Genomic DNA, 26,915 nt, shown 5'->3' with positions numbered 1-26,915 from the left:
CACATTACAAACCTCTAAAATTATCAGTGTTTCTCGACTATCTTATGTATGTATGATACATATAAACCTTCCTCGTGAATTACTCTATCTATTAAAAAAACCGCATTAAAATCCGTTGCACAGTTTTAAAGATCTAAGCATACATAGGAACAGACAGCGGGGGAAATGCGTTTTATGATTTCGTTACATACCAACTCGCATGAAACGAAATTACCCTACCGTGCGTAAAGAAGTTTCACTTCAAAAAGATACTATTCCCGAGAAATAGAAAAATTTCTTTTCATGTCGATAAAGGAGGACCGTATTTACTGTTATTCTACGTAAAGTGTATGTTTAACCTAGAAAAATAGAAACTTAAATTTTATCCTGATAATCGTGGCCAGGACTATTTTTTAACAAATTATTGTATTTTTGATGATCTTTGACAAGTATTTTGATCATCAACGTGAGCGAAGCCGTGGGCAAAAGCTTCCATGTTGTAACTTTAGCCTCAGCAGATTTTAACACAGCAGATTTTTTATTTATATTACATTAATTTATACATAAGGTCCAAAAGACCAAATTACTAAAAAAATCTGATATTGCACAATGCGAAAAAAAAAATACTATTATACTATTTTAGGGGTATAAAAAGTTACATGATTGGCATTCAGTAACTGCTGTAATAACTATATGAAGAAAGAAACATTTTCCTTTGCTTGTATTGATTGTTAGAAATCAACGTTAATTTGCTAGTTACAATAGGCTAATTTTCATCTGAACCACATTCCAGAATTTCTTTTCTAATACAGCGATTTCCTGCATAATTTAATCAATAATGTGACCCGCACCTAGAAAACTGTAGCCATCAACTCACTTGCAGATGATTGAACATTTGCGTTTTTGAAAGTCAATAAATCGTTACAAAGTTCGCCCGCAACAACGTGTTATCAGTAGTGGCGATTTGAAAGCTCTAAGGTCGGGAATACATCTGAAAAATGTTGCCATTCGTTCGCATTCGTTTGCATTCGTTCGTGAAATGTGTTAGTTTGTAACGAATAAATTTCGATTCGAATTGTCAGCAATGCAAACGAACGCTTTCTATCCTCTATGGGTAAACTCAAAAGGAAATGAGAGTTGCGAATACCTGAGAACTATTTTGAAACTATAAATCTGATTTTTCAAACGTTTAGTTACCTCTGAGTTTGTAATTACTACAATACGCCATTTTAAACAATAAAATTAAAAAGTGTGGTTACTAACAGAATTTTACTGCCTTTGGTAATTTTCTTGTGAAACATTTTATTAAATAACATTAAATAAAAGGCATTTTTCGGCTTTCTATGTTTCTAGCATATTGTGTCGATTGTTGAGGTGTTTTAGAGCACATAAGTATATGCTGATATTCTTGTCATTAATTAATTATGTTTAGTGCTACTTTCTCTATGCACTCTTGAATTATTTTATCAAAAATTTCTCCGAAATATTTTGCAAAGCATCTCGTATTATCACAAACTAAAATTATGCAGTTGTCTTATCAAGGAACCTAAAATTTTTAAAACTCATTCATTACTAACAAACTAAACTAATTCAGCTAATTAGGTTTCTGAAAACTGTTTGGTTTCTTAGAATATCGCAGTAATTGAGAAAAAACGAAGAGATGATGTTGTTACGAATAGAAAAATATATTTTCTTTAAAATTGAACATAAAAATATATTAACTTTCTTTTATTTAATAACATAAAAAACAATTGCTAAAAATTTACATAGGTGAGGGTGCCAGTTGCTCTTAACTTTATTAACTTTTTAGCATAATTTTAAATTGCTAAATGATAATTACGTAAATTTCTGTTGATTTCCAAAAATAAAACCATTNCTTTACGACCTTATGCTGCAGCTATTGCAGCAAAACATCTTCTCCTCGAATAAAATTAAAGTCTTAAAGGGAGTTTTGCAACCCCAAAATATTTAATTGAGACTTTTACTGTGAAAGATTGATGCTCTTGTTTATAGAAGGAAATCATGAATTAAACAAATTCTAACGTTAATCTATACTCTGCCTATACTTGGGTATTGAAGATAATAGTGATTGATAAACTCTTTATAACTGATAGTTGTTTGACTGCAAAGGTTTTAAATAAATGTGAAAATGTGTTTAAATATCTAAGACACTAACAAACTGTAAAAACAAAAATTTTTTACTGATTTATGTACAAGCATAACAAATTTTTAATTGCTACTGTATTGTAAATTAGCGTTAGGGGAGACCGGGGATAGTTGACTATAGGGGTTGGTAGACTAACTACCGAAAATTCTTCGACAGTGTATGAACTGTCATCTGATCATAACCAAGCATTACATTTCGCGTCCCGCTCATTTGTCTGAAGCGTCACATCGCGGTCGTGCGTTGTTTTCGAACACTGACATGTTTTTCATAATTCAATTACATAAGTAATATTTTGATATATTGTATTTTTTGATCTGATGCCTACTCGTTTTATGTAAATCATTTTTCTATTAGTCCTAGCGTTTAATGAGGGCACATTTATCATATTTCATATCTTATTTTTCAAGTCAACGGCAGTGTTTAGGCTAGCCATGCGATCAAAATTAAAAATGGCGTCTGGGGTTGGTAGACCAATTTTTTTCGGGGCTGGTTAAATAATTATTCAACCAACCCCAATGAAATATGTAGTTGAAAACAACACATAAATTAACTTTTTGTTGGACTTTTAAATCGTTACGTGGCCAAATTAAAAGAAAAATTAGAACAGAATCCGAAATTGACGAGAGCAGAATTAACCCTGGACACAGTGGAATATATAAAAAATTGACAAATTTTTATTAATCTAGAAGAGGAAACTTTAGCCAGTTTATTTTTTAACAAAAGGTTCAGTTATATTAAAAAAATGTTTAATTATTTGCTCCTTCTCATGATTTGACTCTTACTGGTACATGAGTCAACTTACCCCGGGCATATGGTCTACCTACCCCGGGCCAGGGGTAGATTGACTAAGATTTAATATTTTGTAAAATGCATTAAATCATCACTATTATACTAAACTAAGAACTAAATATTACATATTTTTATTAGGTTAATAGATTTTCTATCAATTAACATGCTTTTCTTGTCTATATACATTAAAACACAAAAAATATGAACTATTCAGTAAAAAACTAGTCAACCATCCCCGGTCTCCCCTACTTTGACTCGTAAGGTGTATCTATCGTTAGCCCAACCCGTGAAAAAGGTTTAATTTTACCTTCAGAGATAAAGCAGCTATCCAGCGCGAAATTTCTAGCCGCATTTCTATTTATAATAGTTTTCGAAGAACTGTTGTAAAGATTGGTTTCAAAACTTTTCCTTTTATTTAATTAATAAAATCACCCAAGTTTATGAATCATTTACGACATAATTGCGCTAGAGTATATGGTTACCGGAAATGCATGAAATCTAGGCATTGTATACAATTCCTAGGAAATGTATACAATTCCGAGGATATTTACGAAGTGTATAAAATATTGTTTCAAAGGTTTTTTAATACACACATATCCTGGGAAATGTATACATTTCCTAGGAATTGTATGAAATTCGATATTGTACTAGGAAATGTATAAAACTAATAGTTTCTGTGAATACAACACGTTAGTAAACTGAGAATCAAAGTTATCTGTGAATACAATATCGTCTGATCGGATGACGCAATACCCTCCCGTCGCTCCGCTAACCCCGTCTGCCCATTGTTATTTTGAATGTAATACATTTCTGATTGCTATTTAGGAAATGTATAGATTTACTAGGAAATGTGTCTAATATAATTTGTTTTAAACATTTTTGGGCGATTTTAGGAATTATATACATTTCCTAGGAATTGTGTATAACTCCTAAAATCAAGGACGGATTACACATATTCCGTTAACATATACACAGCATCTCAGGTAATTTTCTCTGTAAAACAGCGACTGCTTGTTTGACTACGTCATAAAGAGGTTCTTCTCACATATTGTAAGCTTTTCGCTACTTACCCTCGACTGGGGAAGACAGACTTCTTCAGTTCCTGCAACCGCTCCTCCATCACACTGAAACAAGAACACTCAATAAATTTCCAGTCAATAGCAATACTTGGCTAAAATGTGCGTTCGGAAAGACGGTGAAAAGGCGAAAACTCGAGATGTCTTGAACAAATAAGTAATAAAGGGTCGGTTGCGACCGTTGCCCTACATTTCCTGTTCATACGAAAGCCTATAACACAGTGGCGGGACGTGCCTTTAAATGGTAATGATTTGCAAAAGACTGAGAAATACTAAAATACATATGTAGACAACCACATCGTATATACGAACAATTAACGTACACGTACAAAAAACATGCAGGTGTAGTTTACTGGTCGATCGGTCATGATCTCTTCACTATTCGGGGATAGATATAATAGAGATAGCTAGACATGCCAATTTTTCGCTTACGCCACCTTTTGAGAATTTTTTCCGTATATTAATACCGTTAAAAGGTGAATTTAAAGCATTCGACGTGCTCTAAGCAGATATGACCTAACCTAACCTAACCTAACCTAACCTAACCTAACCTAACCTAACCTAACCTAACCTAACCTAACCTAACCTAACCTAACCAACCAGTCTTAAGACTAACGACCCCATGATGCTAGATGGTGATATGATGATACTACATACAAAATTATGAAATAACTTCTTTCTTCTAAACAATAAGACTGAATGTTTGTCTTTACGACCTTATGCTGCAGCTATTGCAGCAAAACATCTTCTCGAATAATACACCCACCTTCTGCCTTCTGCAACTACAATAATCATGCATACAATCGTCATTTTTCCTAAACCAGTATTTTATGCGAGTCTTTTTCTGTTTATTTTTGCTTCTTTTTTGTGTATCATGCAGTTTTGTCGGTATGGATTGGATATAGACACCGAGTTCTCAAAATTTTGGGATTAAAAGGTTTTAAATAAAAAAAAAACGTAAAGTACGCGTACACATAAGCTTTTTCACTGTCTATATTTTTCACCCGGACAATTGATTTTTTGCGTTTTTCTATTCTTTTTGGAATAATGATGTAGAAAAACATTGATAAGTATATTGCGTTTGTGATAAAACTTGTAATATTGTATAACATATACATTTCGGATAAACAACAACACATTGTTGTTTATAAAATTCAACACTGTTTTTCCATATAAAGAACGAAAAAATACTGGTACCTACTTTTAAAAGCCTGAAGAAGAGCTTATTTTATTTACGATGAAAGCTCTCTAATATTGCAAATTTCTGTGTATGGTTGCGCCTCTTTTTCAATTTTTTTTCGATAATTAGAAACACTGCATATGCAACGGTTAGATTTTGTTATTTAAATTAATCGTTTGCAGCTTTTTTGAAGACGACGAGCATCTCTCACATGAATTCATTATAAGTAAAACTACAATACAATTACCAACGTAAAAACTTTGTCCGGAAGTGATCTCGAATTTCGCCAACACTTGGTCCGCAAACAACCAGTGCAGCCCTCAAAGGATTATTGTACATCCAACATGAGCCTCTGGGAAAATTAATTAAGGACTCTCCGGACCACGGCAAATTGTTTGGGTGGTGACACAACGAAAATAATTTACAAAGAGATAGGAACGGAGGAAGAGATATAGAGAAAGAGGGACGGCAAACTAGTTAATGAAATATACAATTTCCCTTCGAAAAAATTACATTAACTTTGCCACCATAACAATACAATTCATACTTAGCACATTAAAAGTAATTGGTTTTAACTTTAACATAGTTACCAACATTAAAACGAATTGTTTGCGCATTGAAATGATTGGTTTTATTTTGGTTGAAACTGCATTCTGCCTTTCAACAGGGACATACATAGAAGTGTTTTTGGGGTTACCTATTAACGGATCCTTATGATTTTGTAGTCAAAAAGTTAATTTATTCGTAGTATTGAAAAAAAAAAATAAAAATCAGAAACTAAAATGTACTTGTAAACCTACGAAGGCGTAGAAGGACCAAACATATTTTTTTTTAAATTTTGACTTATAACGCGAAAAATCGACTTGTAACTAGAAAATTCGCCTTGTAACTTGAATGTTCTAGTTGAATCTCGAAATGTCGACTTGTAACTCGAAATTTCGACTTGCAACTCGAAAGTTCGACTTATACCTCGAAATTTTGACTTGCATCTCGAAATGCCTATTGAATCGCAACCTATTGTAACCTAACTCAATCCCAATTTAAGCCATAGCAATTTAAGGAAAGGACAACAGTAGGTACTACAACATATTTCGTTCATGTTGTGTTTACCTACTGTAATTTTACAGTCAAACTAATGATAGTTTTAAGTTCAATTAGGGTATTATAATAATTTTTGGGGTATGTAAAAACAATGCGAACGAAGTCAGTCATGTACTGTTCTTTTTTGTTGAACAACAATTGAACCAATCTTATCTAACTCAATTCTAACCTAATAAACAATTCATTAACGAGCAATAATCATCACAACACTGATGAGTAAAATTATGATTCGGGCTGAAAAACCGTGATCTAAATGGATTGTTAGGTTCAGATGTTTCGTTGGTAATTGCGGTTAACATCTTCAGTGATACTACATTGAAACGTGGGCGCTGAAGATTTCGGATACAGTTGCCAACGAAACGTCTGAAAGCCTATCGTCTTATACTGATGGGTTGTGTTACAAACCGAAATTAAGAGTTGCAAGTCGAAATTTCGAGTTACAAATCGAAAAAAAAAATTATGTTTGGCCCTTCTACGACTTCGTATAAATCAACCATTCCTTGTCTTTTCAACTGTTTTGCAACAAATGAAGGTCTTTGATACTTGCAAATAAGGTAACAATAACAATTCAGAGACTTCAACGTTTTTTGGTGTTATTAACAAATAATATTGCTATGAAATTAAGCTGTGTCTGAAGTAATAACGAAAAAAGTAATTTATTTGTCTTCGAAAGGAAAATCCGTTACACTAATCGTTGATAACTTTGTTAGTTAGAATTTAGTTCATAATAATTTTAATGGTAGGTATTATAAAATTTAATTAATTTTCATAAAAGCTTCTTTCCATAGGTATGAGATACTTACAAAAAAAAGAAACATATTTTCATTAAGGTCAACTTCATTGAGGCAAGACAAAAGGAAAGGAAATCCCTAATAATTTATTATTTCGTGGAATATTGAATCCTTCGGAATCGGAAATTGCTTATTTGTTTTTTAATATTTAAAGGATGTTTTATTTACGTACATATATATATATACCATTCTTAAACAAGGTTTCTTTGAAATTATTCATGAACATTTCTGCTGATATTAGCTTTACTGGGTTAAAAAAAAATACCTTTATACGTAGGCGAAATGAAAGTTCTAAAATTAAAATAAATTTAATTTTCTTTTGTTTGTGTAAGTAGGTGTAAGTATGCACATACTCAGTAGCAATTCATACAGTGTTTACGTAGGTCGCCAAATATGAAATGTAATAACGGCTCGGTATCCTACGTACGTTAAGAAAAGGGTACGGAACGACTGGCTACACAGCTCACGCATGCGTGTCTCAAACGTGCCATAACAATACTATAATAATGAAACGAATTTTATATGTTGTACATTTACAACTACAATTACTTTTGTGCAATATTAAAAATGATTTTATATAATTTAGAATAACTTAGTCAACAATTTATTTAATAATTTCATGTTAGCCAATAGATAAAGACAATTTGTTTACTCCAACAATAATTGAATTGAATTTAAAATAATATAAAAGTGGAAAATGGAAGGGTAAGTGAAGATAGGAAGCCGCCTCACCACCCTTCTTCGTGACCTTGATTATTATTGATTCCACTATTTATACGGTCGCTAATTGACCTAACAATCCCCGACCTCCCTGACGAATACCTCAATTACCTGGATAACCTTCCCAACTCCTTAAAGTAACCTCCCCCCCACACACACACACCCAAACGCATTTTTAATACAATCACATAAAACTCTGAACATCAATTGGCTGAAGAAGATTTTAATTGATTCTATAACGGCCTGACGTAGAGGGGTTTTAGTAGCTAAACCCACGCGTTAAAGAAGAGTCTCCAACAAAATAATGATAGCATCTATTACGAACCTTTTCAAATTGACATTGTTTTATTATACCTAATATTGTATTAGTTACATATGACAGAAAAATTATACAAAAGTGTTTAAATAAAATTAAATGAAAAACATTACGAAATATCAGTAGGTTAAAATCGACAATCAAATGAAAAATGTATTCACGTTTACATTTTGGGAAATGTTTGTATCTATTGTTTGTTTCATAGACTGATTAACAAATAACACTTAACGAACCATGATTACTCAATTAAATTGCTCGTTATCTATAAAATTATTAAATTTTAAATATTTTTCTTTGAAATACGACCGTACAATTTTTTTTAATTGGAAAACAAGATCGATGTTGTTTGTTTTGTCATGCAAACATTCATAATTAGTTTCAAGAAATGCATTAACTTCTGGAAAATGTGAAGTTTTATTTCATAAATAAACAACAAAAGGTTTCCTGCATTTTATGGATTTATTATTCCGGGAACGGCTTTTGCTCGCAATGGAAGATTATTTATTTATTTATGTAGCCTGGTAATCATCCTATTATTATGTCCTATTCCTATAATGAAGAATTCTGTTTAAAAAAACGTTTAGATACATGAATCCGCCATGAATTTGTTTTTTGACGTGACAACGTCTTATAATTCGATGGAGCTGGCTGCACGCACGAAAAAACATGACTCATGCGGCGTTACCTCGCTCTGAGGCGTTCTATTTAAGGCTTGAAGTGCAAGCAAGAGCGCGGAACGAGCGACAAAGAGGCACAATCGGCCTCCGCGTTTGGCAGCGTTCGACATCTGTCTCTCTCCTACTCGAGTGAGCGATGCGTTCGCGTGGACAGCTGCTATTCAATAATACATTTCCATTTACCTCCTTCTTTATATCCATACAAAATATCTATCAAACAAATAAAATTAAAATTTTCTTTTGAAAAATGAAACCATTCCATCAGTATTTTCTTATGACATTGATAGACAAATTATTATCTATTTACACTTAATTCAACGCCTAGTGCTGAATGATGTCTCCGATTTTATTACTGCCGAAGCTTGAAACGTAAGGACTGGTGGCAACAAAGGAAGTCGTTCAAAATGCGTTGCCGTCGTTTCTTGATGAAAATTTAAATTAATTTTCAACACTTCGCACTTCCTTTCGTTAACAATGGAGAATCAATTTTTAGCAACGAAGCGTTCTGAAGGTAATTACCCCGTTTAATTAACCTTTTCAGATTCAAATCGCTTCAAAGTCATTCTAGGTGCTACTCAACCCAAAAAGAAAGAATCTAATTATTAAAAAAGCAAGATTTAATTTAAAAGGCAATCTGTAATTGACAATCCATGGGAAAGTATTAACATTTTGTAAAAACAAATGCTCAATTTTTTTTTTTAAATTAGTAATGGACTAAAAAGCTCTTTGATAAGATAATATAATCAATGTGACTACAAAATTGCTAGGTTAAGATGCTTGCTAAATAAACGATATTATTATCAAACTTCCCATGAGCCGGAAATTGAATTCAAAACATTCCTATACATATAGCAGCACAAGTACATGTATTCTGTATCTTTACACTTTGGTAACCCTGGCATCCAACCACACTCGTATATAACAGTTCACTCGTGAAATTGATTTATGACCGCCTGCAAAAACGCCAAGTGTGACCGAAGTAAGTAATTTTGAAGATTAGAAGAAGTCGGGAAAACACCGGTTTGGTTCAGGGTCTGCTTCACCTGAAGCAAATTTTATCAGTTGTTTCCTTGGATAATTTAGGCAAACGCTGAAGCAGTGGTATCGCACAACTCCCTTCTGTCTTCATTCCGTTCCGTGTACCCGCCAATTCCACATTTTCAAATATAAAGTCGGAGAGAGTCTTCCACCCTGTCCTTTGGAGTAAAACACTCAAACGATTCTTCCTAACCCTGAGTGTTGGTTGAAGAAGACTAAATCAGATGGTTCTAAAACGCGGTCTTAGGTAAAGGGGTTTTAGTTGGTAGGAGCTCTTTAAGAGTGAGCCCAGTCTTACCGGGGGCTACATGTGTTAAGGCAAGATATAGTGTGATTAATAAAGACATCTTTTGCTGACATTGCATTTACAGCGTATAGTTTATAAAAGCCGTTCATAAAATAGAGTAGTTATTCTAGCTTAAGACTAGACCTAGTATACTTTGTACTTTGTATTAATAAACTTTTTTAAAAAGTCTTTGTTCCAATTTTGGAATATAACACATGTCTTTCGAAGATTTCAGTACAATCGCGCAAATAGAAGGACTTTAAACTCCCGCAACGACGCCATGCAACCCTCTCTATCGTGAAGACGATAAAAGAATTTTTGTTTGTCTTGCCGTCTGTCTATATCAATTAATTTTATCGATAACTGCTGAATACATATATTTGTACAGACATTTGTTGTATCCTAATTTCTCAAGCGGTTCTGAAGTTATAGTGATGATGTTGACATTACAGTCTGAACAAATTGAAAAGTTCATGTGAACGAAATCGTAGGCGCCCATAGATTAAAAATGAATTTTAATCAATATTTTCGATTTTATTAATTTTTGGTGATTCTAGTCTACTTAATTTACATCCATTTACTGCAATAATTGTATCATAATTGATATTCGATTTCAAATACGTAATTTTCGATTAGCACTCATCTTTTTTATGTTGCATATGCCTGTGCCTACATTAAAATTTACAGTTCTATTGAAGAGATTGCATGAATTGCTAATACTAAATATCTGACAACATCAACAATAATCCTCTCGCAGTATGGTAAGTATACAAATGTCATTAAAGTTTGCTAAATGGTCTTCAATAGATAAAGAAGAAGAGTTAGCTCGGAGCAATAGTTCTAAATTGGGTTAATACTGCTTTCGTTTAACGGTTCATAAAGTGTTTCTTATAGAAACAAATCTCAGAACATCAACCAAAATTTTAATGATGGTAATCTTCATACCTGCGATTCTGAACATAGAAATTTGCATTTCAATCGAGTAGCAAATGAACTCTAAAGGTTTGAGATTTAATAATAAGGTAGTGGTGGTCGCCAGTTTCTAAATAAATGCTCTACAAGTCAAAACATGTTAGCAGTTGAAAAGTTTAGTAATAATAATTACTTCGGTAAATGATAATAAATATTGGATATAGATCTATATTACAGAGTATATTTTTAAACAAGAAACAGTTAACGTTATATCAATCAGCGTAAATTATTACATTCCATAAATTTCGTCTTTACTACTATGACTCGCACGACTTTGGCACATATGATGAGGTCCGTACGTAGGCCGTCGATCGCAATAGCTAAATATACTTTTTTATTTAAAAAAAATGCCAATGTGGTAGCTATGTGGTACAGAAACCCCATTTAGTTATTTAGAAACATGGGTTTAATAAAATTTATTGGTTTTTAAAATAGTAGGTACCTATTTGGAGATGATTTAGAATAAAAATATTGATTATCTGCGAAATTTATCATACTATTACTATCTAATATGATTTTTGTACTAATTCACCTACGATTTTTAGTGACAAAAAATTGTCTGACATAAACAGGAACGCTGTGCCCCGGGAACTACCTAAGCATGTACATACTACTTTAAATATCTGCAGTTTTCTTTTTACAATGAATGAATTTATTACTGCGTTTAGTTGTTAACTTTGTGAAAATGTGAAGCTTCTGAATATGAACAAGACACATTTGCATACTTTTCAGAAGTCGAGTGGGTAGAGGGAGTGTTTTAAACTAGACTTTTTACCCAAATGTGGTATATACCATCCCAAACAATTTCAATTTTCACGTCCACAAATGTGTACGGTTCGTGACATGGGGTTAAAAAAAGAACTTTTTTATAGCGCATTAACATATGAATTAAATTGTTGAGGTAGTACATGGCCGGATGTGCAATATTTTACGTGACCAGGGACACTGAAGGTAATCCGATTATGTGGTTCACGTTATGTTGTGCAAAATGAAATGATTACACCTCCAGAAAAATAACTTTGTTAATTTAAAACAATGGGAACGGCAGAATTAATTATGTGAATTTTAATTTTACAGTTTATTATAAAAATGATACGTTTGTTCTTTAGAAAATAGTAGAGTGGATCAAATATTTACTTTAACTTTCCTTTTATTTTACATGCTTTTATTATATTAAAAGTAATTAAGTGTATAAAGGGCTATTATTTATAAGGGGTCCTTTTTGTCATATAATACAGTACAATTATATCTTTCTTAGATATTTTAAGTAGTTTTCCACATTTTCGACCATTTTCCAAAGTCTAACGCTATACCTGGCGATTTATCCAAAATTTCCTATTCGGGTTACTTAGTATAGACATCCAAACTATTTGTTTAAAACTGCAAGCTAACACCTTATCGCTCGGTTAGTAAATCAATTTATTAGTAATAATATAAATAACCAAATAGCATTCCGATTGGAAAAAACGAGCAATCAATTATTATTAGAAGCAAGTCAGAAGCGAGTTAGGGGGTGCAATGGGTGATCGTTTTCACTCACTCTACCGGTATAGAACTTCCTACTATTTTCAATACTCTTCAAAGTACACAAAAAATATTGTTAATGTGAGATTGGAAAGCTGACGACAGTTTTATAAACTTTAATGAAACGAGTTTTAACTGACGCTTTTATCTAAAATTTAGAAATCGTGGGAATAGTTGGGGTGAGAAACATGAGACGGAGAAGAGATTGAAAGATTATCTGTGGAATATTTCTGTCTCCCATTGACTAAGTGATAAAAGGAAACCACAGAAAAACTTCAAAATGGACGGACTCGGAATTGAACCGGTGTCCTCCCAAATGCTAGGCATTACGAAGAAAAATTTGAATTTTTTCTGGTAAATAATCTTGGATTTATTAGCAAATTACAGTCAACGTTTCGCTGCAAAGTTGAGAACTTTATCAAGGCCTGTTAGATAAAGAATTTTTTAGAACAAATTGTTTTAATTATCAATTTAATCAGCAGCAGTCATGCTGATTTGCTATAACTATCTGGAAATAAGCAAATAGCCTTGATAAAGATCCCAACCTTGGAGCGAAACGTTGGCCATAATTTGTTAATAAATCCAAGAATATTTTCCAGGAAAAGTTTAGTTTCCTTCATTTAAGTATACAATTCTGGCTGATTATGTAGAAGCTAAGCAATATGATTTAACCCTCTACAGCCTAGGCCTAGGACATGCCGCTCAGTGAGAAAGTACTAATTAAACCAGGGGTGGCTATTGAACATTTTTGGTTCATCATAGTTTTACAATATATAGATATTTATTTTATAGTGGTCGCTGATTTTTGGTTGATGCGATGTCAGATAATTCAGGCTGGAAGGAGCAGTATAGATATAGTTAAAACAAAGGATAGCGCAGAGTCGAGTCGCCTTTATCAAAAAAGAAGTTAATTCTATTCTCGCCAAAGGTTAATTTAGAAATTCGAAGAAGATTGTTAAAGGTGTGGGTCTGGCGATGTAGGGGTGGGAAACGCGGGCGGTGGACACGGAGGAAAAAAAGGATAAAAGCGTTTAAAATATGGTGTTACAGGACCGAGCGGCATGGCCTAAAGGTTGAGACCATTGCTTAGCATTTGGGAGGACGCCGGTTCGATTCCGGGTCCGTCTGCCTTGGTCCAAGTTTTTCTGTGGTTTCCTTGGATCACTTAGGCAAATGCTGGGGCCAGTAATATTCCACAGATAATCTTTCATTCTCTTCTGTCTTCATTTCGTCCGCCTCAAGTTTCTCACCCGAACCACCACCCACCCATTCCCACGATTCCTGAAAGAAGGCTGAAGAGGGCCTTCCGCCCTATCTTCCGGCGTAGTCCGAAGGGACTGCCCGCCCATCAGCATTACTGGCCGGTGGGAATGAAACACCCAAAAGTTTTTTTTTGTGTCACAGGTAAACGATGAGAATACCGTGGATAGATAAGTTTAAGAGAGAGCAGGTATTAGAAAGAGTAAAAAACAGAGGACGCTGTGGAAGTCAACAGGAAATAGATGAGATAGGTTAGTAGGACACCTTCTCAGGCATGAGGGCTACTCAAAGACATATTGGAAGCAGAAACAGAAGTTAAGAGGAGTAGAGCTAGACCTACATTAAATTACTGTTCATGAAAAGTTCAGGATGTGTTTTAGGTAAATGCGAAGATTAAATTATAATAGGAAAAGAGTAGAGGTGCGTGTCCTATCAGTCAGTTAGAATTGACGACCTAATGATGATGATGATGATATATCTCTTTTGTCGGTAGAAGTTCATTCATTTTATCTTTTCAGTTTTTTCCGGTTACTATTTCTGAAAAATTGGCGCAAAGTGGAAAACTTTTGGATCTTATAATTAATATTGGGTGGAGCTTTTAAAAGCCGAACTAGTTTAATGTAGCGGAGCACGTTCTTGAATCTTCATAAGAAAATTAATTAGAAACTTTATTGGCGTTATAAAGCAGCTGGATCCCTTCGAAGACTCCTTTTAGTTTTCATGCAACGTTCCCTTCTATTTAGTACACCATTAACTTTATTTATCAGCGCTTTCTTTATCAAGTCATTTCAATAAAACACACTTTATGAACAACATAAAGAGAAAATTATTACCGAGTATGCCCTCGTATGTTATTATTTAATGTTTTAGTGCTATAGCGAGTAAAACACGGTTATCAATCGTTTTCTTAAGTTTTCCTACTACATATTTTCCGTAACTAACAGACATTTGGTACCTTTGCTGAGATAAATACGGAACTACTACTTATATTAGTTCTTGGTTAGTAAATTATTGATATCATCAGATGCAGATTACAATTTCGAATTAGGTTCTCACGAGTATACAATAACACTCCAATATCCAGTAGTCGCTATACATTACTGACTGAGTAACAAAGTGGGTGAGATAAGTAGTACTAGTATGTACTTTGAAGGAATTCATAGCTATTAAATTGAACCGATGGTCAACAGATATTAGGTGCTAAATATACGTAAAAACATCAAATCTGATTGTTGATTTTTACATAATGTTTCACAAAATATTGTTAAAAATTAATAATCAACACCGCCAGACACTTTTCACCTACGGTAATTTCTACCAGAAGCTTCGAAGTTCATAAAACACATCGTAATTTTACTTTTAGTCTGAGTCTCCATTTTTAAATATGATACTTAATAAATAAAACAACAGCTGAGCACAGCACACGCCGCCGGGACTCTAGCGGACTTCCCGCTCTCCGCGCGTCTGCGCATTGTATCCATCTAATACAGCCGTTGCGCTCTCTCCGCCACCACCTACCTTTCACTACGTGATATACCGTCTACCCCCTCATAGCGGCCGTAACGCTTTTTCGTGACAGAAAAAATCGTAATACCCCGTCGTTTATATAGAAATTTCATTTCAAAAGTTATCCCAAAATTCCACATGCTGTTAAGGACTGCAATGCTTGATATGCTTGCAAGTATGGTCACCCTATAGAGTCTCTCCAGGACTTGAGATGATTCTGTAGCAAGTGATTTTGCAGTCAAAATTTCCTAAAGACTTCCTGGAAACTATCAGCAGTTGTGTACGTATTCTTTAAATTGCTTTCTGCTGAGCTAGTAAGACACTGGTTGTATATTGAGGTGATATGGTTCACGGCCGAATTAATTTCTTCGCAATGCAATAAGTTCGTTTATTGCGCATGTGAGTGTTCATGAGATTTGAAGCTAACTATATCTGTATGCTTTTTAGGTTCGCTCTTATACATTTCAATCATTTCCGGATCAATACAGGATTTATCATATGCTCGCTTTAACTTCGCACCAGCAGCTCGTCCGTAAAATAAAGCTTTCATGTTTATACGTAGTAATCGATGTAGAATTTCGTGCAGAACAGCAGACACAACGTAAAGCAGCTAAACAAGGAGATTCTGAAGAAGTAGAACTTAAAATAATATTCTATAATTAGATCATCTTTTCGTAGTCCTTTAAATAACAACGCTAGAGCCAAAATCTGAACAATTTTCTTCATGAAAATATCGTAAACAACTCTATGAAGAACATCTGCAAGCGTTAAACAACGCAAGGTTACTTAATAAGACAAACAGATAAAAAGCATCGATAAAGAGACGACATATAGCACAAACAGATACGAATTTAGACTTGTTTATTTCAAAATGAACGTTATCAAATTGAATAAAATTTTGTATTTTTGCTAAACGTTTGACATAAACTAAATATAAGTGGTGTAATCCAGACGTTGTGGAATAAATTGAGGGTAATTAAGAACTTTTAAGGAAATTCTGAAACAAGTCAATTCTTAATTGGAAGTTATTGTTTCCTTAGGACATCATAACCTCAAAATTTGATTATCCATCCAAAAGTAGTACATTTATTACTTACTAACAAAGAAATATTGAAAAGACAAAATTTTGCTAATGCTTTCTAAATTTAATTGAGGTATTCCTTGCTAAAGCTCTGGTTTTGGAAAAAGGTTGAAACTGATATTGTGATATTAATAACGTTATAATTTGCAAATATTGACTGATAATATACCAATAATTAAAAATAATATTGTAACCATGAGAAGACAGGCTCAACTAAGTACCTATTGCAGTTTTAACAAAACATCTTTCGGTTAATATTTGAATTTACTAAACAATTAGTAAACATGAGAGTTGACTAAATTTTACTAGAACGATTGCTCATTAATTTATAGATGTTACCAATATAAGATTATAAGTAAAAATCCCCATCATTTGATTAATTTTATTATAACTAGAATTTGGGAATACAAAATGGTGTACTACAGAACCTACTCAAAGTATATTTTTAAGTAATAAAATTAGGAATATTAAATGTACAGTCAGCAGAATGTTATTTCTTCGATTTATGACTTCTGGTTTATGGGACATAAAACGAAAATAAGCTTTATCGTTGATTCAGTTTAACAAGTAGGGTCCTAGGTTTTCGTGAAACATTAACTAGTGTGTAGGTGAAGATCCGCCGCATTTCTCGTTTCATTGTTTATAAATGAAACTCTTTTTATGACTAAATAAGACTTATAATCTGCAGTGAAAGCATTTAGTCAAACATGGTTTTCACATGAGGAAATGTTTTTTAACACCAAGGCAACTACTGAAGCTGTATTAAAAATATTACAGAAAATTTCTAAATAAGTGTTATGATATTTCTAAAATCATGTACAACCTATCTGTAAAGAGCGTACTGTAGATAAAAATCTATAAACATGCATCAAGAAAAGACAAAAAGTTATTAATTATACGATAGTTATCCTTATAATACAGATCTTTAATTGAAAACGCCCGAAACCTTCGCGCCTATGTAGCCATGACATTTCCTTCAAATCTTATTTTCCCATCTAGGGCATCCAAATCTCTCATTTCACCTCGTTTGGAATGAAACTGCAAGAGATAAACAATAAAGAATCGCTAAGACAAAAACAATGCTGTCCTGCGACCTATGTCGTAGTTCTATTATTATTAACAAGATTTTGCGATTTTCTGGGACGAATTGGATGTCGATTCCTGCACATTTGGCATTTTTTCAAATCGCTTCAATAACTGGATTACCATTTCTTACTGTGCCAAGACTTATCGATTTTAATCGATCGATATTTGGAATACCATCCAATAAGAATAAAGAATGGACATACATATGTATGTATTTATGTATGTTTGAATGCGAGCGATTTGCACTGGCGGGAGAAATATTCAGTTTGGTGATCGGGATTCCTTGGGAACAAATAAAATAAGTTGCGCGTAAGCAGGAGAATTTCCTGTAGGAATACTGTTCAGTGAACCCTGTCTAATACGTAAAGAAGAATACTTCGAATCGGTGAATTTCAAAGAAAAATGAAATACATTTTCGGTTGAGCGAATACTACGTCAAGTATACATTTCAAGAACATTATTGGTTGTTGAATACTGTTTCATTTTTCTATATTGACATACACGAAGAAGACAGGTGTGTATTTTGTGATCAACGATTTTATAGAATGGAATTGCATGTTTTCTTTGTAGGAACCTGAACGTTATCTTTTACCTATAACAGATACCTCGATCTAGAGTTAAGAAAAATTTCGAAATGCATCGAAGCAGTTACCTTCATTTAAGTTTTTTCAACGACAAAAATCAATAAGTGTTTTTATGAAAGCAAATTCTGAATAATAAGTAGGGAACGATCAAGGTAAAACATGTAGCTTATGATATAAAATTCGTCAGAAGAATTAAAGGAGTAACTAATAAAGAGTAAGGAATTAAGTAATTGGAGAAAAGTTAAATTGCAGTTTGTTCATGGGCGTACCCAGCTTCTGCCCTAGAGGGGGGCAAATCAGATTTTTTTAGGTCAGATCATCCGCGGCTGTTTTGTCATACACACTACACAAAGGCACCTACATGATACATTAGGTATATGTAGGGCAAACAGCCGCAAATGATCCTGCTTTATAGGTAGTTAAGAATGTTTGGGAGGTATGTCAAAAAGCTACGAAACAAATAAAAATTTGGAAGAACGTTCCTCATTCAATTCTAAAACTCCTGTGAAAATTGCAAATCGATTCACTAAACCGTTAAAAAGTTATTGAAATTTTAAAAAATTGTAATTTTACACGTCATTTTATGGAGATTCGTTAACCGAACAGATTAAATTTATTTTTATTAACAGAAAAAAAGTTACCAGAAATTTAAAAATTTTATAATCAAGATTGGCTTTATACTAGTAAGACCAAAACCAAGACCAAAACTAAGACTGAATGAACAAGACCAAGACTAAAACAACGACCAAATATGTAAGACCAAGACCAAATACGCAAGACAAAACGAAAAATTATTACTTTAAGTGGATTTATGAGTTAAACTATTTAAAGCAACTTTAATATATTCCTATATCATNTTCTCTCAAACCGTGTACTTTTTTTTAGTATAGATAGTATTTATTAACCTCATGATATGCTACAAAACCTAATTAATCACGAATTTCTAATTTTATGTACTCTTGTCTCCTATTGTACCTCCCAAACATCCTTAAATAAATAAAAGTAAATACGACTATGCATTTTTATTTTATTTTAATTATTTAATTCGACTTCTACTATTTTATTCAAAAATGAGTATATAAGGCCCCGTTTTAACTTTGATTAGTGATTAGGCGAGTTTATACATTTTCTGCGAGGTATCCAGGGGGGGGGGGCAGCTACCCTCCCCTGGGTACGCCCATGAGTTTGTTGCTTGGTGATTTGGGAACCTGTACGTAATGTGTTACCTATAACAAACAGTTCGATCCAAAGGTGAAAAAAAGTTCAAATGCATCCCAGCAGCTACCTTTGTTTTTTTTTTCTTCAACGAAAACAGTATATCTATAGAAACGAAGACAAAAATTCATGTGTTATTATGAAGTAACTAGAAAAAAGTAAAGAATTAATTAAATGGAGAATCTGCGGTTTGTGTATAATAGCAAACATTTCAAGCTATTCGATGCAGAAAATGAGTAAAGAGAACATTCAAGACTGGGGATGACACAGTAAAAGAAACGTTGAAGAAAAAAAGAGAATTCGTTAAACATTTACTGTTGAAGTTTCGGAAAAATAACCACAGGTAATTTTACTTTATTGAACGTGAACAATATGTAAAAAAAAGATCGGAACAAACGATAATCGAAATGTTACATTTGCTTTCTTCATTTCTGTGATCAGTGAACATGTAGAGTATTATTACTGTGATCATCAATTGTTTGTATGATAGATTAAAACCCTGATGTCAACATCATAAAAAAGAAATTGGGTTACGTCCCTCGAAGGAAAAGTAGAAAAGTCAAAGATGAATACAGAACTGGAGCACATCATCGCGTCAAAACGTGTGAAACAAAATTGACATGACGTGACCTTATTTTAAGAAGCAAACAAATGGAAAGTAAAGATGTGTATCACATTCTCCCATGACTACTCCTTTTCGTTACTTTCTGTTCTATAAAAATAACTTATCCCGATTTATGTATGCCCCTGGTACTGTTTTCGAGTTTCTTCTTAAATAAATATTTTCAGATACAGTAAAATAAATCACACTGTAAAGAAAAAGTTCAAAGACTCAAAATATTCACTGATGGGTCAGACAATTTACTGTATTCGAACTGATTACATGGTGGAATTCTTTTCCTCTAAAATAACTGTAAACCAAATTAAGATAAAAGAGATACAAGAAAAGCTGTATTTTGCATTTAATTAAAGCTAATTTAACATTTATCTACTGAGCACCACCAGATAGATTTAAAATTACTGTATTACATAATATTGCACTGGTGGCGGCTCAAGAAGCAAATATAACGTAAGTTTCTGATTGAAGAAAAGCAACATGGTTTCATGAATAACATCTTTCTCAAATAAAACAAATCTTGCTTTTCAGTCTATTATGTTGTAGTCTTGAAGGTCTCGTAATAAATTAATGTATTTCGCAGTGCATGATCTTAAAAAGGCACAATGCATTGTGATCGACATTTATTTTTCGCATATTGTTTTGATTTTTATCTACTAAACAAAGCAAATACAAAGTGAATTTTGATGGAGGCTTTAAGCATCTTAACTACTTAATTATGAGATTAGCTTTTTAATGTGATATTAATGTTACCTACAGGAAAAACTAGATAGTTTTCTATAAAGAGCAACAGGCAGTTATAGAGTTGGGGCTGCAATGTAGAGAAGTAATCATCAGGAAGGAAGTCGAAGACGCGATCAACATCATTAAAACAGTACAAATGTAGAAATATATATACAGGGGCAAAAGATTAGTATGCTTAGATTTGAGGACGATATACCTAGTAGTATTAGCATCTAACAAGAAGGAGTTTAAGATAGCTTTAAATAAAATGGATGCGGTATTGACAAAACAGTACTGTATGAAAATAAACAAACGTAAAACAAAAATACTTGTATGCAAGGGAAGAAAAAGTAGGGAAAAAGCGAATATAAAGATAGGAGATGAAAAATTAAAAGAAGTGGCTGATTTTAGATATCTAGGAAGTCAGATAAGTTAGAACGCAAGGAGTAGTACGGATATAAAGCAAAGGATCCCGCAGGGTCGAGTAGCCCTCAATAAAAGAAGTCATTTCAATGTTCGCGAAAGGTTAATTTATAAATTCGGAAAAGGTTGTTTAAGGTATATGTTTAGAGCGCGGCGCTGTACGGGTACTCTGGAGGAAAAAAAAGGTTAAAAACGTTCGAAATGTGGTATACAGGCGAATGATGAGTATACCGTGGATAGAGAAAGTTAGAAATGAAAAGGTATTAGAAAGAGTAGGAGAACAGAGGACTCTATGGAAGTCAATAAGGAATAAGCGAGATAGGTTGGTAGGACACCTTCTCAGACAAGAAGGTCTAGTCAAAGACATATTAGAGGCAGAAAAGGGAGTTAGGAGGGGTGGAGATAGACCTAGATTAGATCATTGTTCGCAAATAGTTAAGGATGTAGGTTGTTCTAGTTTTAGGGAAATGCGAAGTTTAGCTCAGGGTAGGAAAGAGTGGAGGTGCGTGTCCAACCAGTCTTAGGACTGACGACCTGATGACAGGAAAAACCTTTAATGTAGTAAGAAGTTTAAAAAACTTTACTTTACTTTACCTTTAACTTTTCTGTACCGAGTATTTAACTGGCCCAGACGAGAAATGAAACCGCATAATTTATTGAAATAATGTTATAAACAGCTAAAATTGTATTAACTGGTAATAAATAGAGTTGGGTTGAATGTTTTATTAATTCCGTTTTCAATAACTAGACTACTGTAATATTTTTACACAACGCGATATATGATAGATATGATAGCTTCCATGCGAGTAATTTAATTTTTATGAGCATGTAACTGATTACAAAATACTGGTCTATAAAAAAACGAAAGGAAGACACATAAGAATTCGCAATGGAAAAGAGAAATGCTAATTGCAATGAATTATAGGTCTCACTTCAGTTTCCATTAGCTATTGAAATGTGGATACCCTAAAAATTTACATTTAACAACAGAGCATCTCAATTTTAATTTTTCCTGGAAATTATTTTGACACTAACAATATTATTTTAATCATTTATATGGATTATATCTAATGAAAATTAAAATCGTCACGCAATGGGTCTGACCATTCTTTGAGATCGACGCGACGGTCGAAGGTTGGAAAGGACTCATAGTAGGTGTCAAGTAAATTTTCGATTATTGAATAATGTCGATGCGTTGTGACGTCTAATAACGCTGCGATCTGGGTTAGCTTAAGTTTTGTACTCGAATGACGGCCTCCTAAATTGTAACCCTAAATCGCATTGCTTTACACTTTATCGATTGCCTTTCGCCATAAATGAATCGCCTAATTATCGAGCGAACTATTTAGAGATTTATTACCAATGCCCAAGGAACGTTAAAGAAATTCCGACTTTATGTATTAAAAATGCAGAATTTACGCAAAAAGCGATTTACTAATGAATAACAAATGTGCGGATCATTATTTTGCGTATAAACATCTGAAAAATAATTTTCTGGTATTGAATTTGATTCTAACAAAATTTTATAAAATGTTTCACTGATGCCAGTTTGGAGATGCTTTCGGGTTATAATCATGGTAACTCTTTTATCCGAAAAAGTCGTTCCTTCTTATGGTCAGTTTCATCCTTTTGATATTTTGAGCAACAGCATAGTTATGGACGACCGAAGGTCTTTTGTATAAAACCCTTGTTCTTTTACCGTTACCATTTGTGAGAAAATTATCCGCAGCTAGAAATTTCAATTGTTTGTATTTGTCTGATTTACCCATTAATCACAAACGGTGATACTAGATACACCTAGGATCAATTGAAACAGCAAGGATCGCCTTTTTTGAACTATTTAGAATTCTTGCGTATTAGGTGAGGTCTAACAATTTTCGTATTGGTATCTATTGATTAAAGATTTTGTCTTTGACATTACCTGCCCTAGATAGTAATGAGTATAATTCAAACAAATTAGGGCTTCCTCGACCTACAGCAGCCTCAGCTTTTAAATGGTATATATATATGACATCGGTTATTCAATTTAATTATCTAACAGAACTTTTGTGCTTATAATGGAATTATCATTAAAGGACAATTTTGAGTACCTACAGTCCACTACTTTGTTTGCCTTACAAGTTTTTATTTATACCATCATATACTAAAAAAATTGACGAATACAATAGTGTGTTTACCCTATGATCTTTTGGCCTTGTCTCTTGTCTCCTAGGTGGTCCATTTTCTGTATCGGCATATATTAGGTTTCTTACGTGCCCCACGAATCTTGGTTCGAAGATAACGCTAGGTAGTGCAAGCAATGTTAGTTTGTTGTTGTACCACATGGGCATACCACCAACGAATACGTCGGAGTTTGTAGAGAATCTACCAAAATCAAACTCCTTGCCCCTGGAAGTTCTCATATGGGACGTTCCGTCAACGGTCAAAACGGTACGTTCGGCCTGCCTTTGCAGATGCACCTTGTGCCAATGGCCATCGTTCAAATTACTACCGACGGTGAGAATTTGGGCACCACCACCAAGATTGAAACGCAGCTGCAGGGCTCCCTCGAACAACTTGATTACGAAAAAATCGTAAGTTCCTCCATCGTCCGTATACAACAGAAGACCGTTGAGTTGTTCCGTCTTAAATTCGAATTCCAAGGAACCATTATATCCGCCGCCCCATTTACGAAATTGCGCGAACGATTTTGTTGTGCCGTCCAAAAGAAAACCCCAACAAACGCTTAACCAAAATATGAAGCTCAAGTGAAATAGTCGCTGCATTTTCGATTCGCTACACAATTATTAATGTTACACCAACAGGCATGTTCTAGATCACGGAAATGCACTTGTTCCACGACCGCATAATTTCACTCCGACTTGCTAACGCTAGAAATTCGTAAGCCGATATTAAAGGATTAGAAGAAATCCATACGCGTGCGACACGAGACTGGTTGACGATTACATCACCGGAAACGCATTTGAATCAGTCAAAAGGGTATCATGAGCAACTGCAATTATCTAACACTTATGAAGCTGTACGAATAAGCTGAACTTTATAAAGTAACATTAATAAATGATACGTCTAATGAGCTAGTGAATCGACGTAACATGGGGGTTTGCGCCACTATGCCGTCGACCTCGTCCCGGAGTTTGGGAAATGCGCGTGAGTGAAGCGTCGCGACGCGACCATGTCGCGCACGCGCGGACATATGCGGTCTGCCAGACGACTCGACGCGCGTTGAAATGTGGTCAACGGGTTAATATGTATATGTATATGTGTGTGTACATCGAGTACAGAGACGCGTTTACGAAAGTGGTTTTTGGAGAAAATACAGGACGAGACGCCGCTCCACCGTCGAGATAATTGGATTCACTAAATAAATCGTTGTGTAATTTTTGAGTTGAACGGCTAAGACTAAACAATAAATAACATGAGCCAGACGGTGCTTTCAATTCGCCATGAAAGTCGCTTGACCAAAACGACAAAACTATGATTTAATAACACCAAACATAAATTTAGCCGAGGTAACAGCGTGGAACCGTTTAAGGATGTTTGGGAGGTATGTCAAAATGCTACGAGACAAATAAAAATTTGGAAGAATGTTCCTCATTCGATTCTAAAACTCCTGTAAGAATTACAAATTGATTCACTAAACCGTTAAAAAGTTATTGAAATTTTAAAAAATTGTTATTTTACATGTCATTTTACGGAGATTCGTTAACCGAACAGATTAAATTTATTTTTATTAACAGAAAAAAAGCTACCAGAAATTTCAAACTTTTATAATAAGTAACCTGAACTCTGGAGAACCCCTTTAAAGTAAAAGGTTATTCAAATTCACTAAATGGTTATCGAGGAAAAAATGAAAAATTAGCTGAAAATCTCGTTTTTACTTGATAATATAATAATAATATTTATAATTGTCTGAAATAAATGCAATTTTAAAGTTTTAATTATTATTTAAACATATTAAAAGGCTTTACGCTCATATTAATAAGTAGAGATTGAAACTAAATATTTTTTTGTTGTTGTTGTTGAAATCAAGCCATTTTCACTGCCAAAAGTCAGTTAAAAATGTTCCATATTATTCGTTATTTCTTATTTTATTCAAAGTTTTTGGTCAAATTCCAAATTTTCTCTCAAACCGTATACTTTTTTTTAGTATAGATAGTATTTATTTACCTCATGATATGCTGCAAAAACTAATTAATCACAAATTTCTAATTTTATGTACTGTTGTCTCCTATTGTACTTCCCAAACATCCTTAAGGAAAACTCAGTAGACGTGCTTCGCTAAACTTCCAAAAACGGCCACTGCGTTAATATAGGCAAAACTAGATAAAACAAAACTAATATGATAATATTAAAATTTTAAATATATATCACCGAACTATGTGCATAAAAGACACAATTCTTTAAGAATGCAAATCCCACAAGATTACAAGAAATCGTGCTAATAAACTGCAAGTGTCAGCGTATAAATTTTGATACTGCAAATGTTTCGATTATTTTTCTATGGGGAGTTCTATCCAAAACATGAATACTATAATAAATAACAACTTTTCCTTTACATTCGTCTTTCTGTTTCACCTGATAATTGAGTCAGTGGAATATTTTTTTTTTCTGTTTCGTTTTCGACTATATATTTACATCACCTTCATGCCTCTAATAAATCCAATTAAATTTTTGGAGAGCAAAATGATGGTCATAACATTTCAACTATAAAATTTATTATATTATTTCAGTGTTTTACTGTTAATTTGGTTTTCTTATATTCACTAAATCGATAACGGGCTATTTTCTTGTGGTCCCTTTTAGTTGTTATGATTAGTAGGCTTAAAGCCGCCAAGTCACCGCTAAGAAGATGATGTCGTTAACAAAGAACGACGAAATTCTTGGAAAAGCAAAATCCATGTACCTATCTGAGGCTAATTTTTAGTTCTAATTAATTAATTGTTTGTGCATTTTAACAACAAAGATCTACTATTAAAACAAAAAAAAGAAGGAAACACATTTTCTAATCAACAAAATATATTTTGCTAACACTTTCTAAATTGCCTCGTCAAAGTACTGAATTCTTTTCGATTTAATAATATAATCAAAGAGAAAACAAATACTCATAATTTTCAAATAAGGGCTACTAGAATGAACCATTTCTTTTTTCTTTATAAGGTTATGCAACCCCTGAAAGTTAGGTTGTGGTTATTTTAGGTTTACTTATGCAACTTTACGCTTAGATATGAAAGGGCATATTCCTAAAAATCCTTTTATGAATTATTGGAGTGTGGCTGCCCAGAAATAGTTTAAATTATTATTGATGCGGTGTTTTCATCCGGGCTTTTTGGCCGTGGTCCGTGGAATTTTACTTTTCCAAACGTTTCACCGTTCATTGCTGACGGCATCTTGAGGTGTAACTGCTGAGTCGCAGTTGATTTCAGTTATCATTTGCGACTCGACAAATTATCGATGTTATAAAATCTATTACTGTATTGTTGTTTATTATCTGCCTTTCTGTGTACAATAGGAAATACTGATCAAAATGAGTTGATGTGACGTAATCAGATGCACAAATACGACGTACGTTTGTTTTACCTACAAGTTGAAACGGTTTCCATTAGTCACATCATGCATTCCACATTACAAATTATTATTAACGATTCTAATCGAAACGAATTTGAGAGTCACAGTGAAAATGACCAATCCACACGATATAACACAGTAGCTAGAAAATTTATTGACACTGAACAATAAAATCAATTGATGCGTACCAGAGTAGATTGACATGAAAAATTGGATTACATTTCAAAATCGAAATGCGGA

The 26,915-nt window shown here is 33.5% G+C and overlaps 1 protein-coding gene across 1 annotated transcript in view; it reads right to left on the bottom strand.

Moving 5' to 3' along the window:
* Positions 1 to 24,223, bottom strand: part of LOC108740461 (neurexin-3-like) — a 117,919-nt gene extending 93,696 nt beyond the window's left edge. Inside the window, exons 1-2 of the mRNA XM_018474789.1 lie at positions 23,288 to 24,223; positions 4,006 to 4,059 (exon numbers count right to left, since the gene is read on the bottom strand). Of these exons, the coding sequence (XP_018330291.1) occupies positions 4,006 to 4,059; positions 23,288 to 23,875 (642 nt within the window). The 5' untranslated portion in view covers positions 23,876 to 24,223. The remainder of the gene's footprint in view (positions 1 to 4,005; positions 4,060 to 23,287) is intronic.
* Positions 24,224 to 26,915: the final 2,692 nt, after the last annotated feature.

Source organism: Agrilus planipennis, unplaced genomic scaffold (genome assembly GCF_000699045.2).
Source record: "Agrilus planipennis isolate EAB-ADULT unplaced genomic scaffold, Apla_2.0 scaffold57, whole genome shotgun sequence".
Lineage (NCBI taxonomy): Eukaryota > Metazoa > Arthropoda > Insecta > Coleoptera > Buprestidae > Agrilus > Agrilus planipennis.
This window is presented reverse-complemented; position numbering and strand designations above follow the sequence as displayed.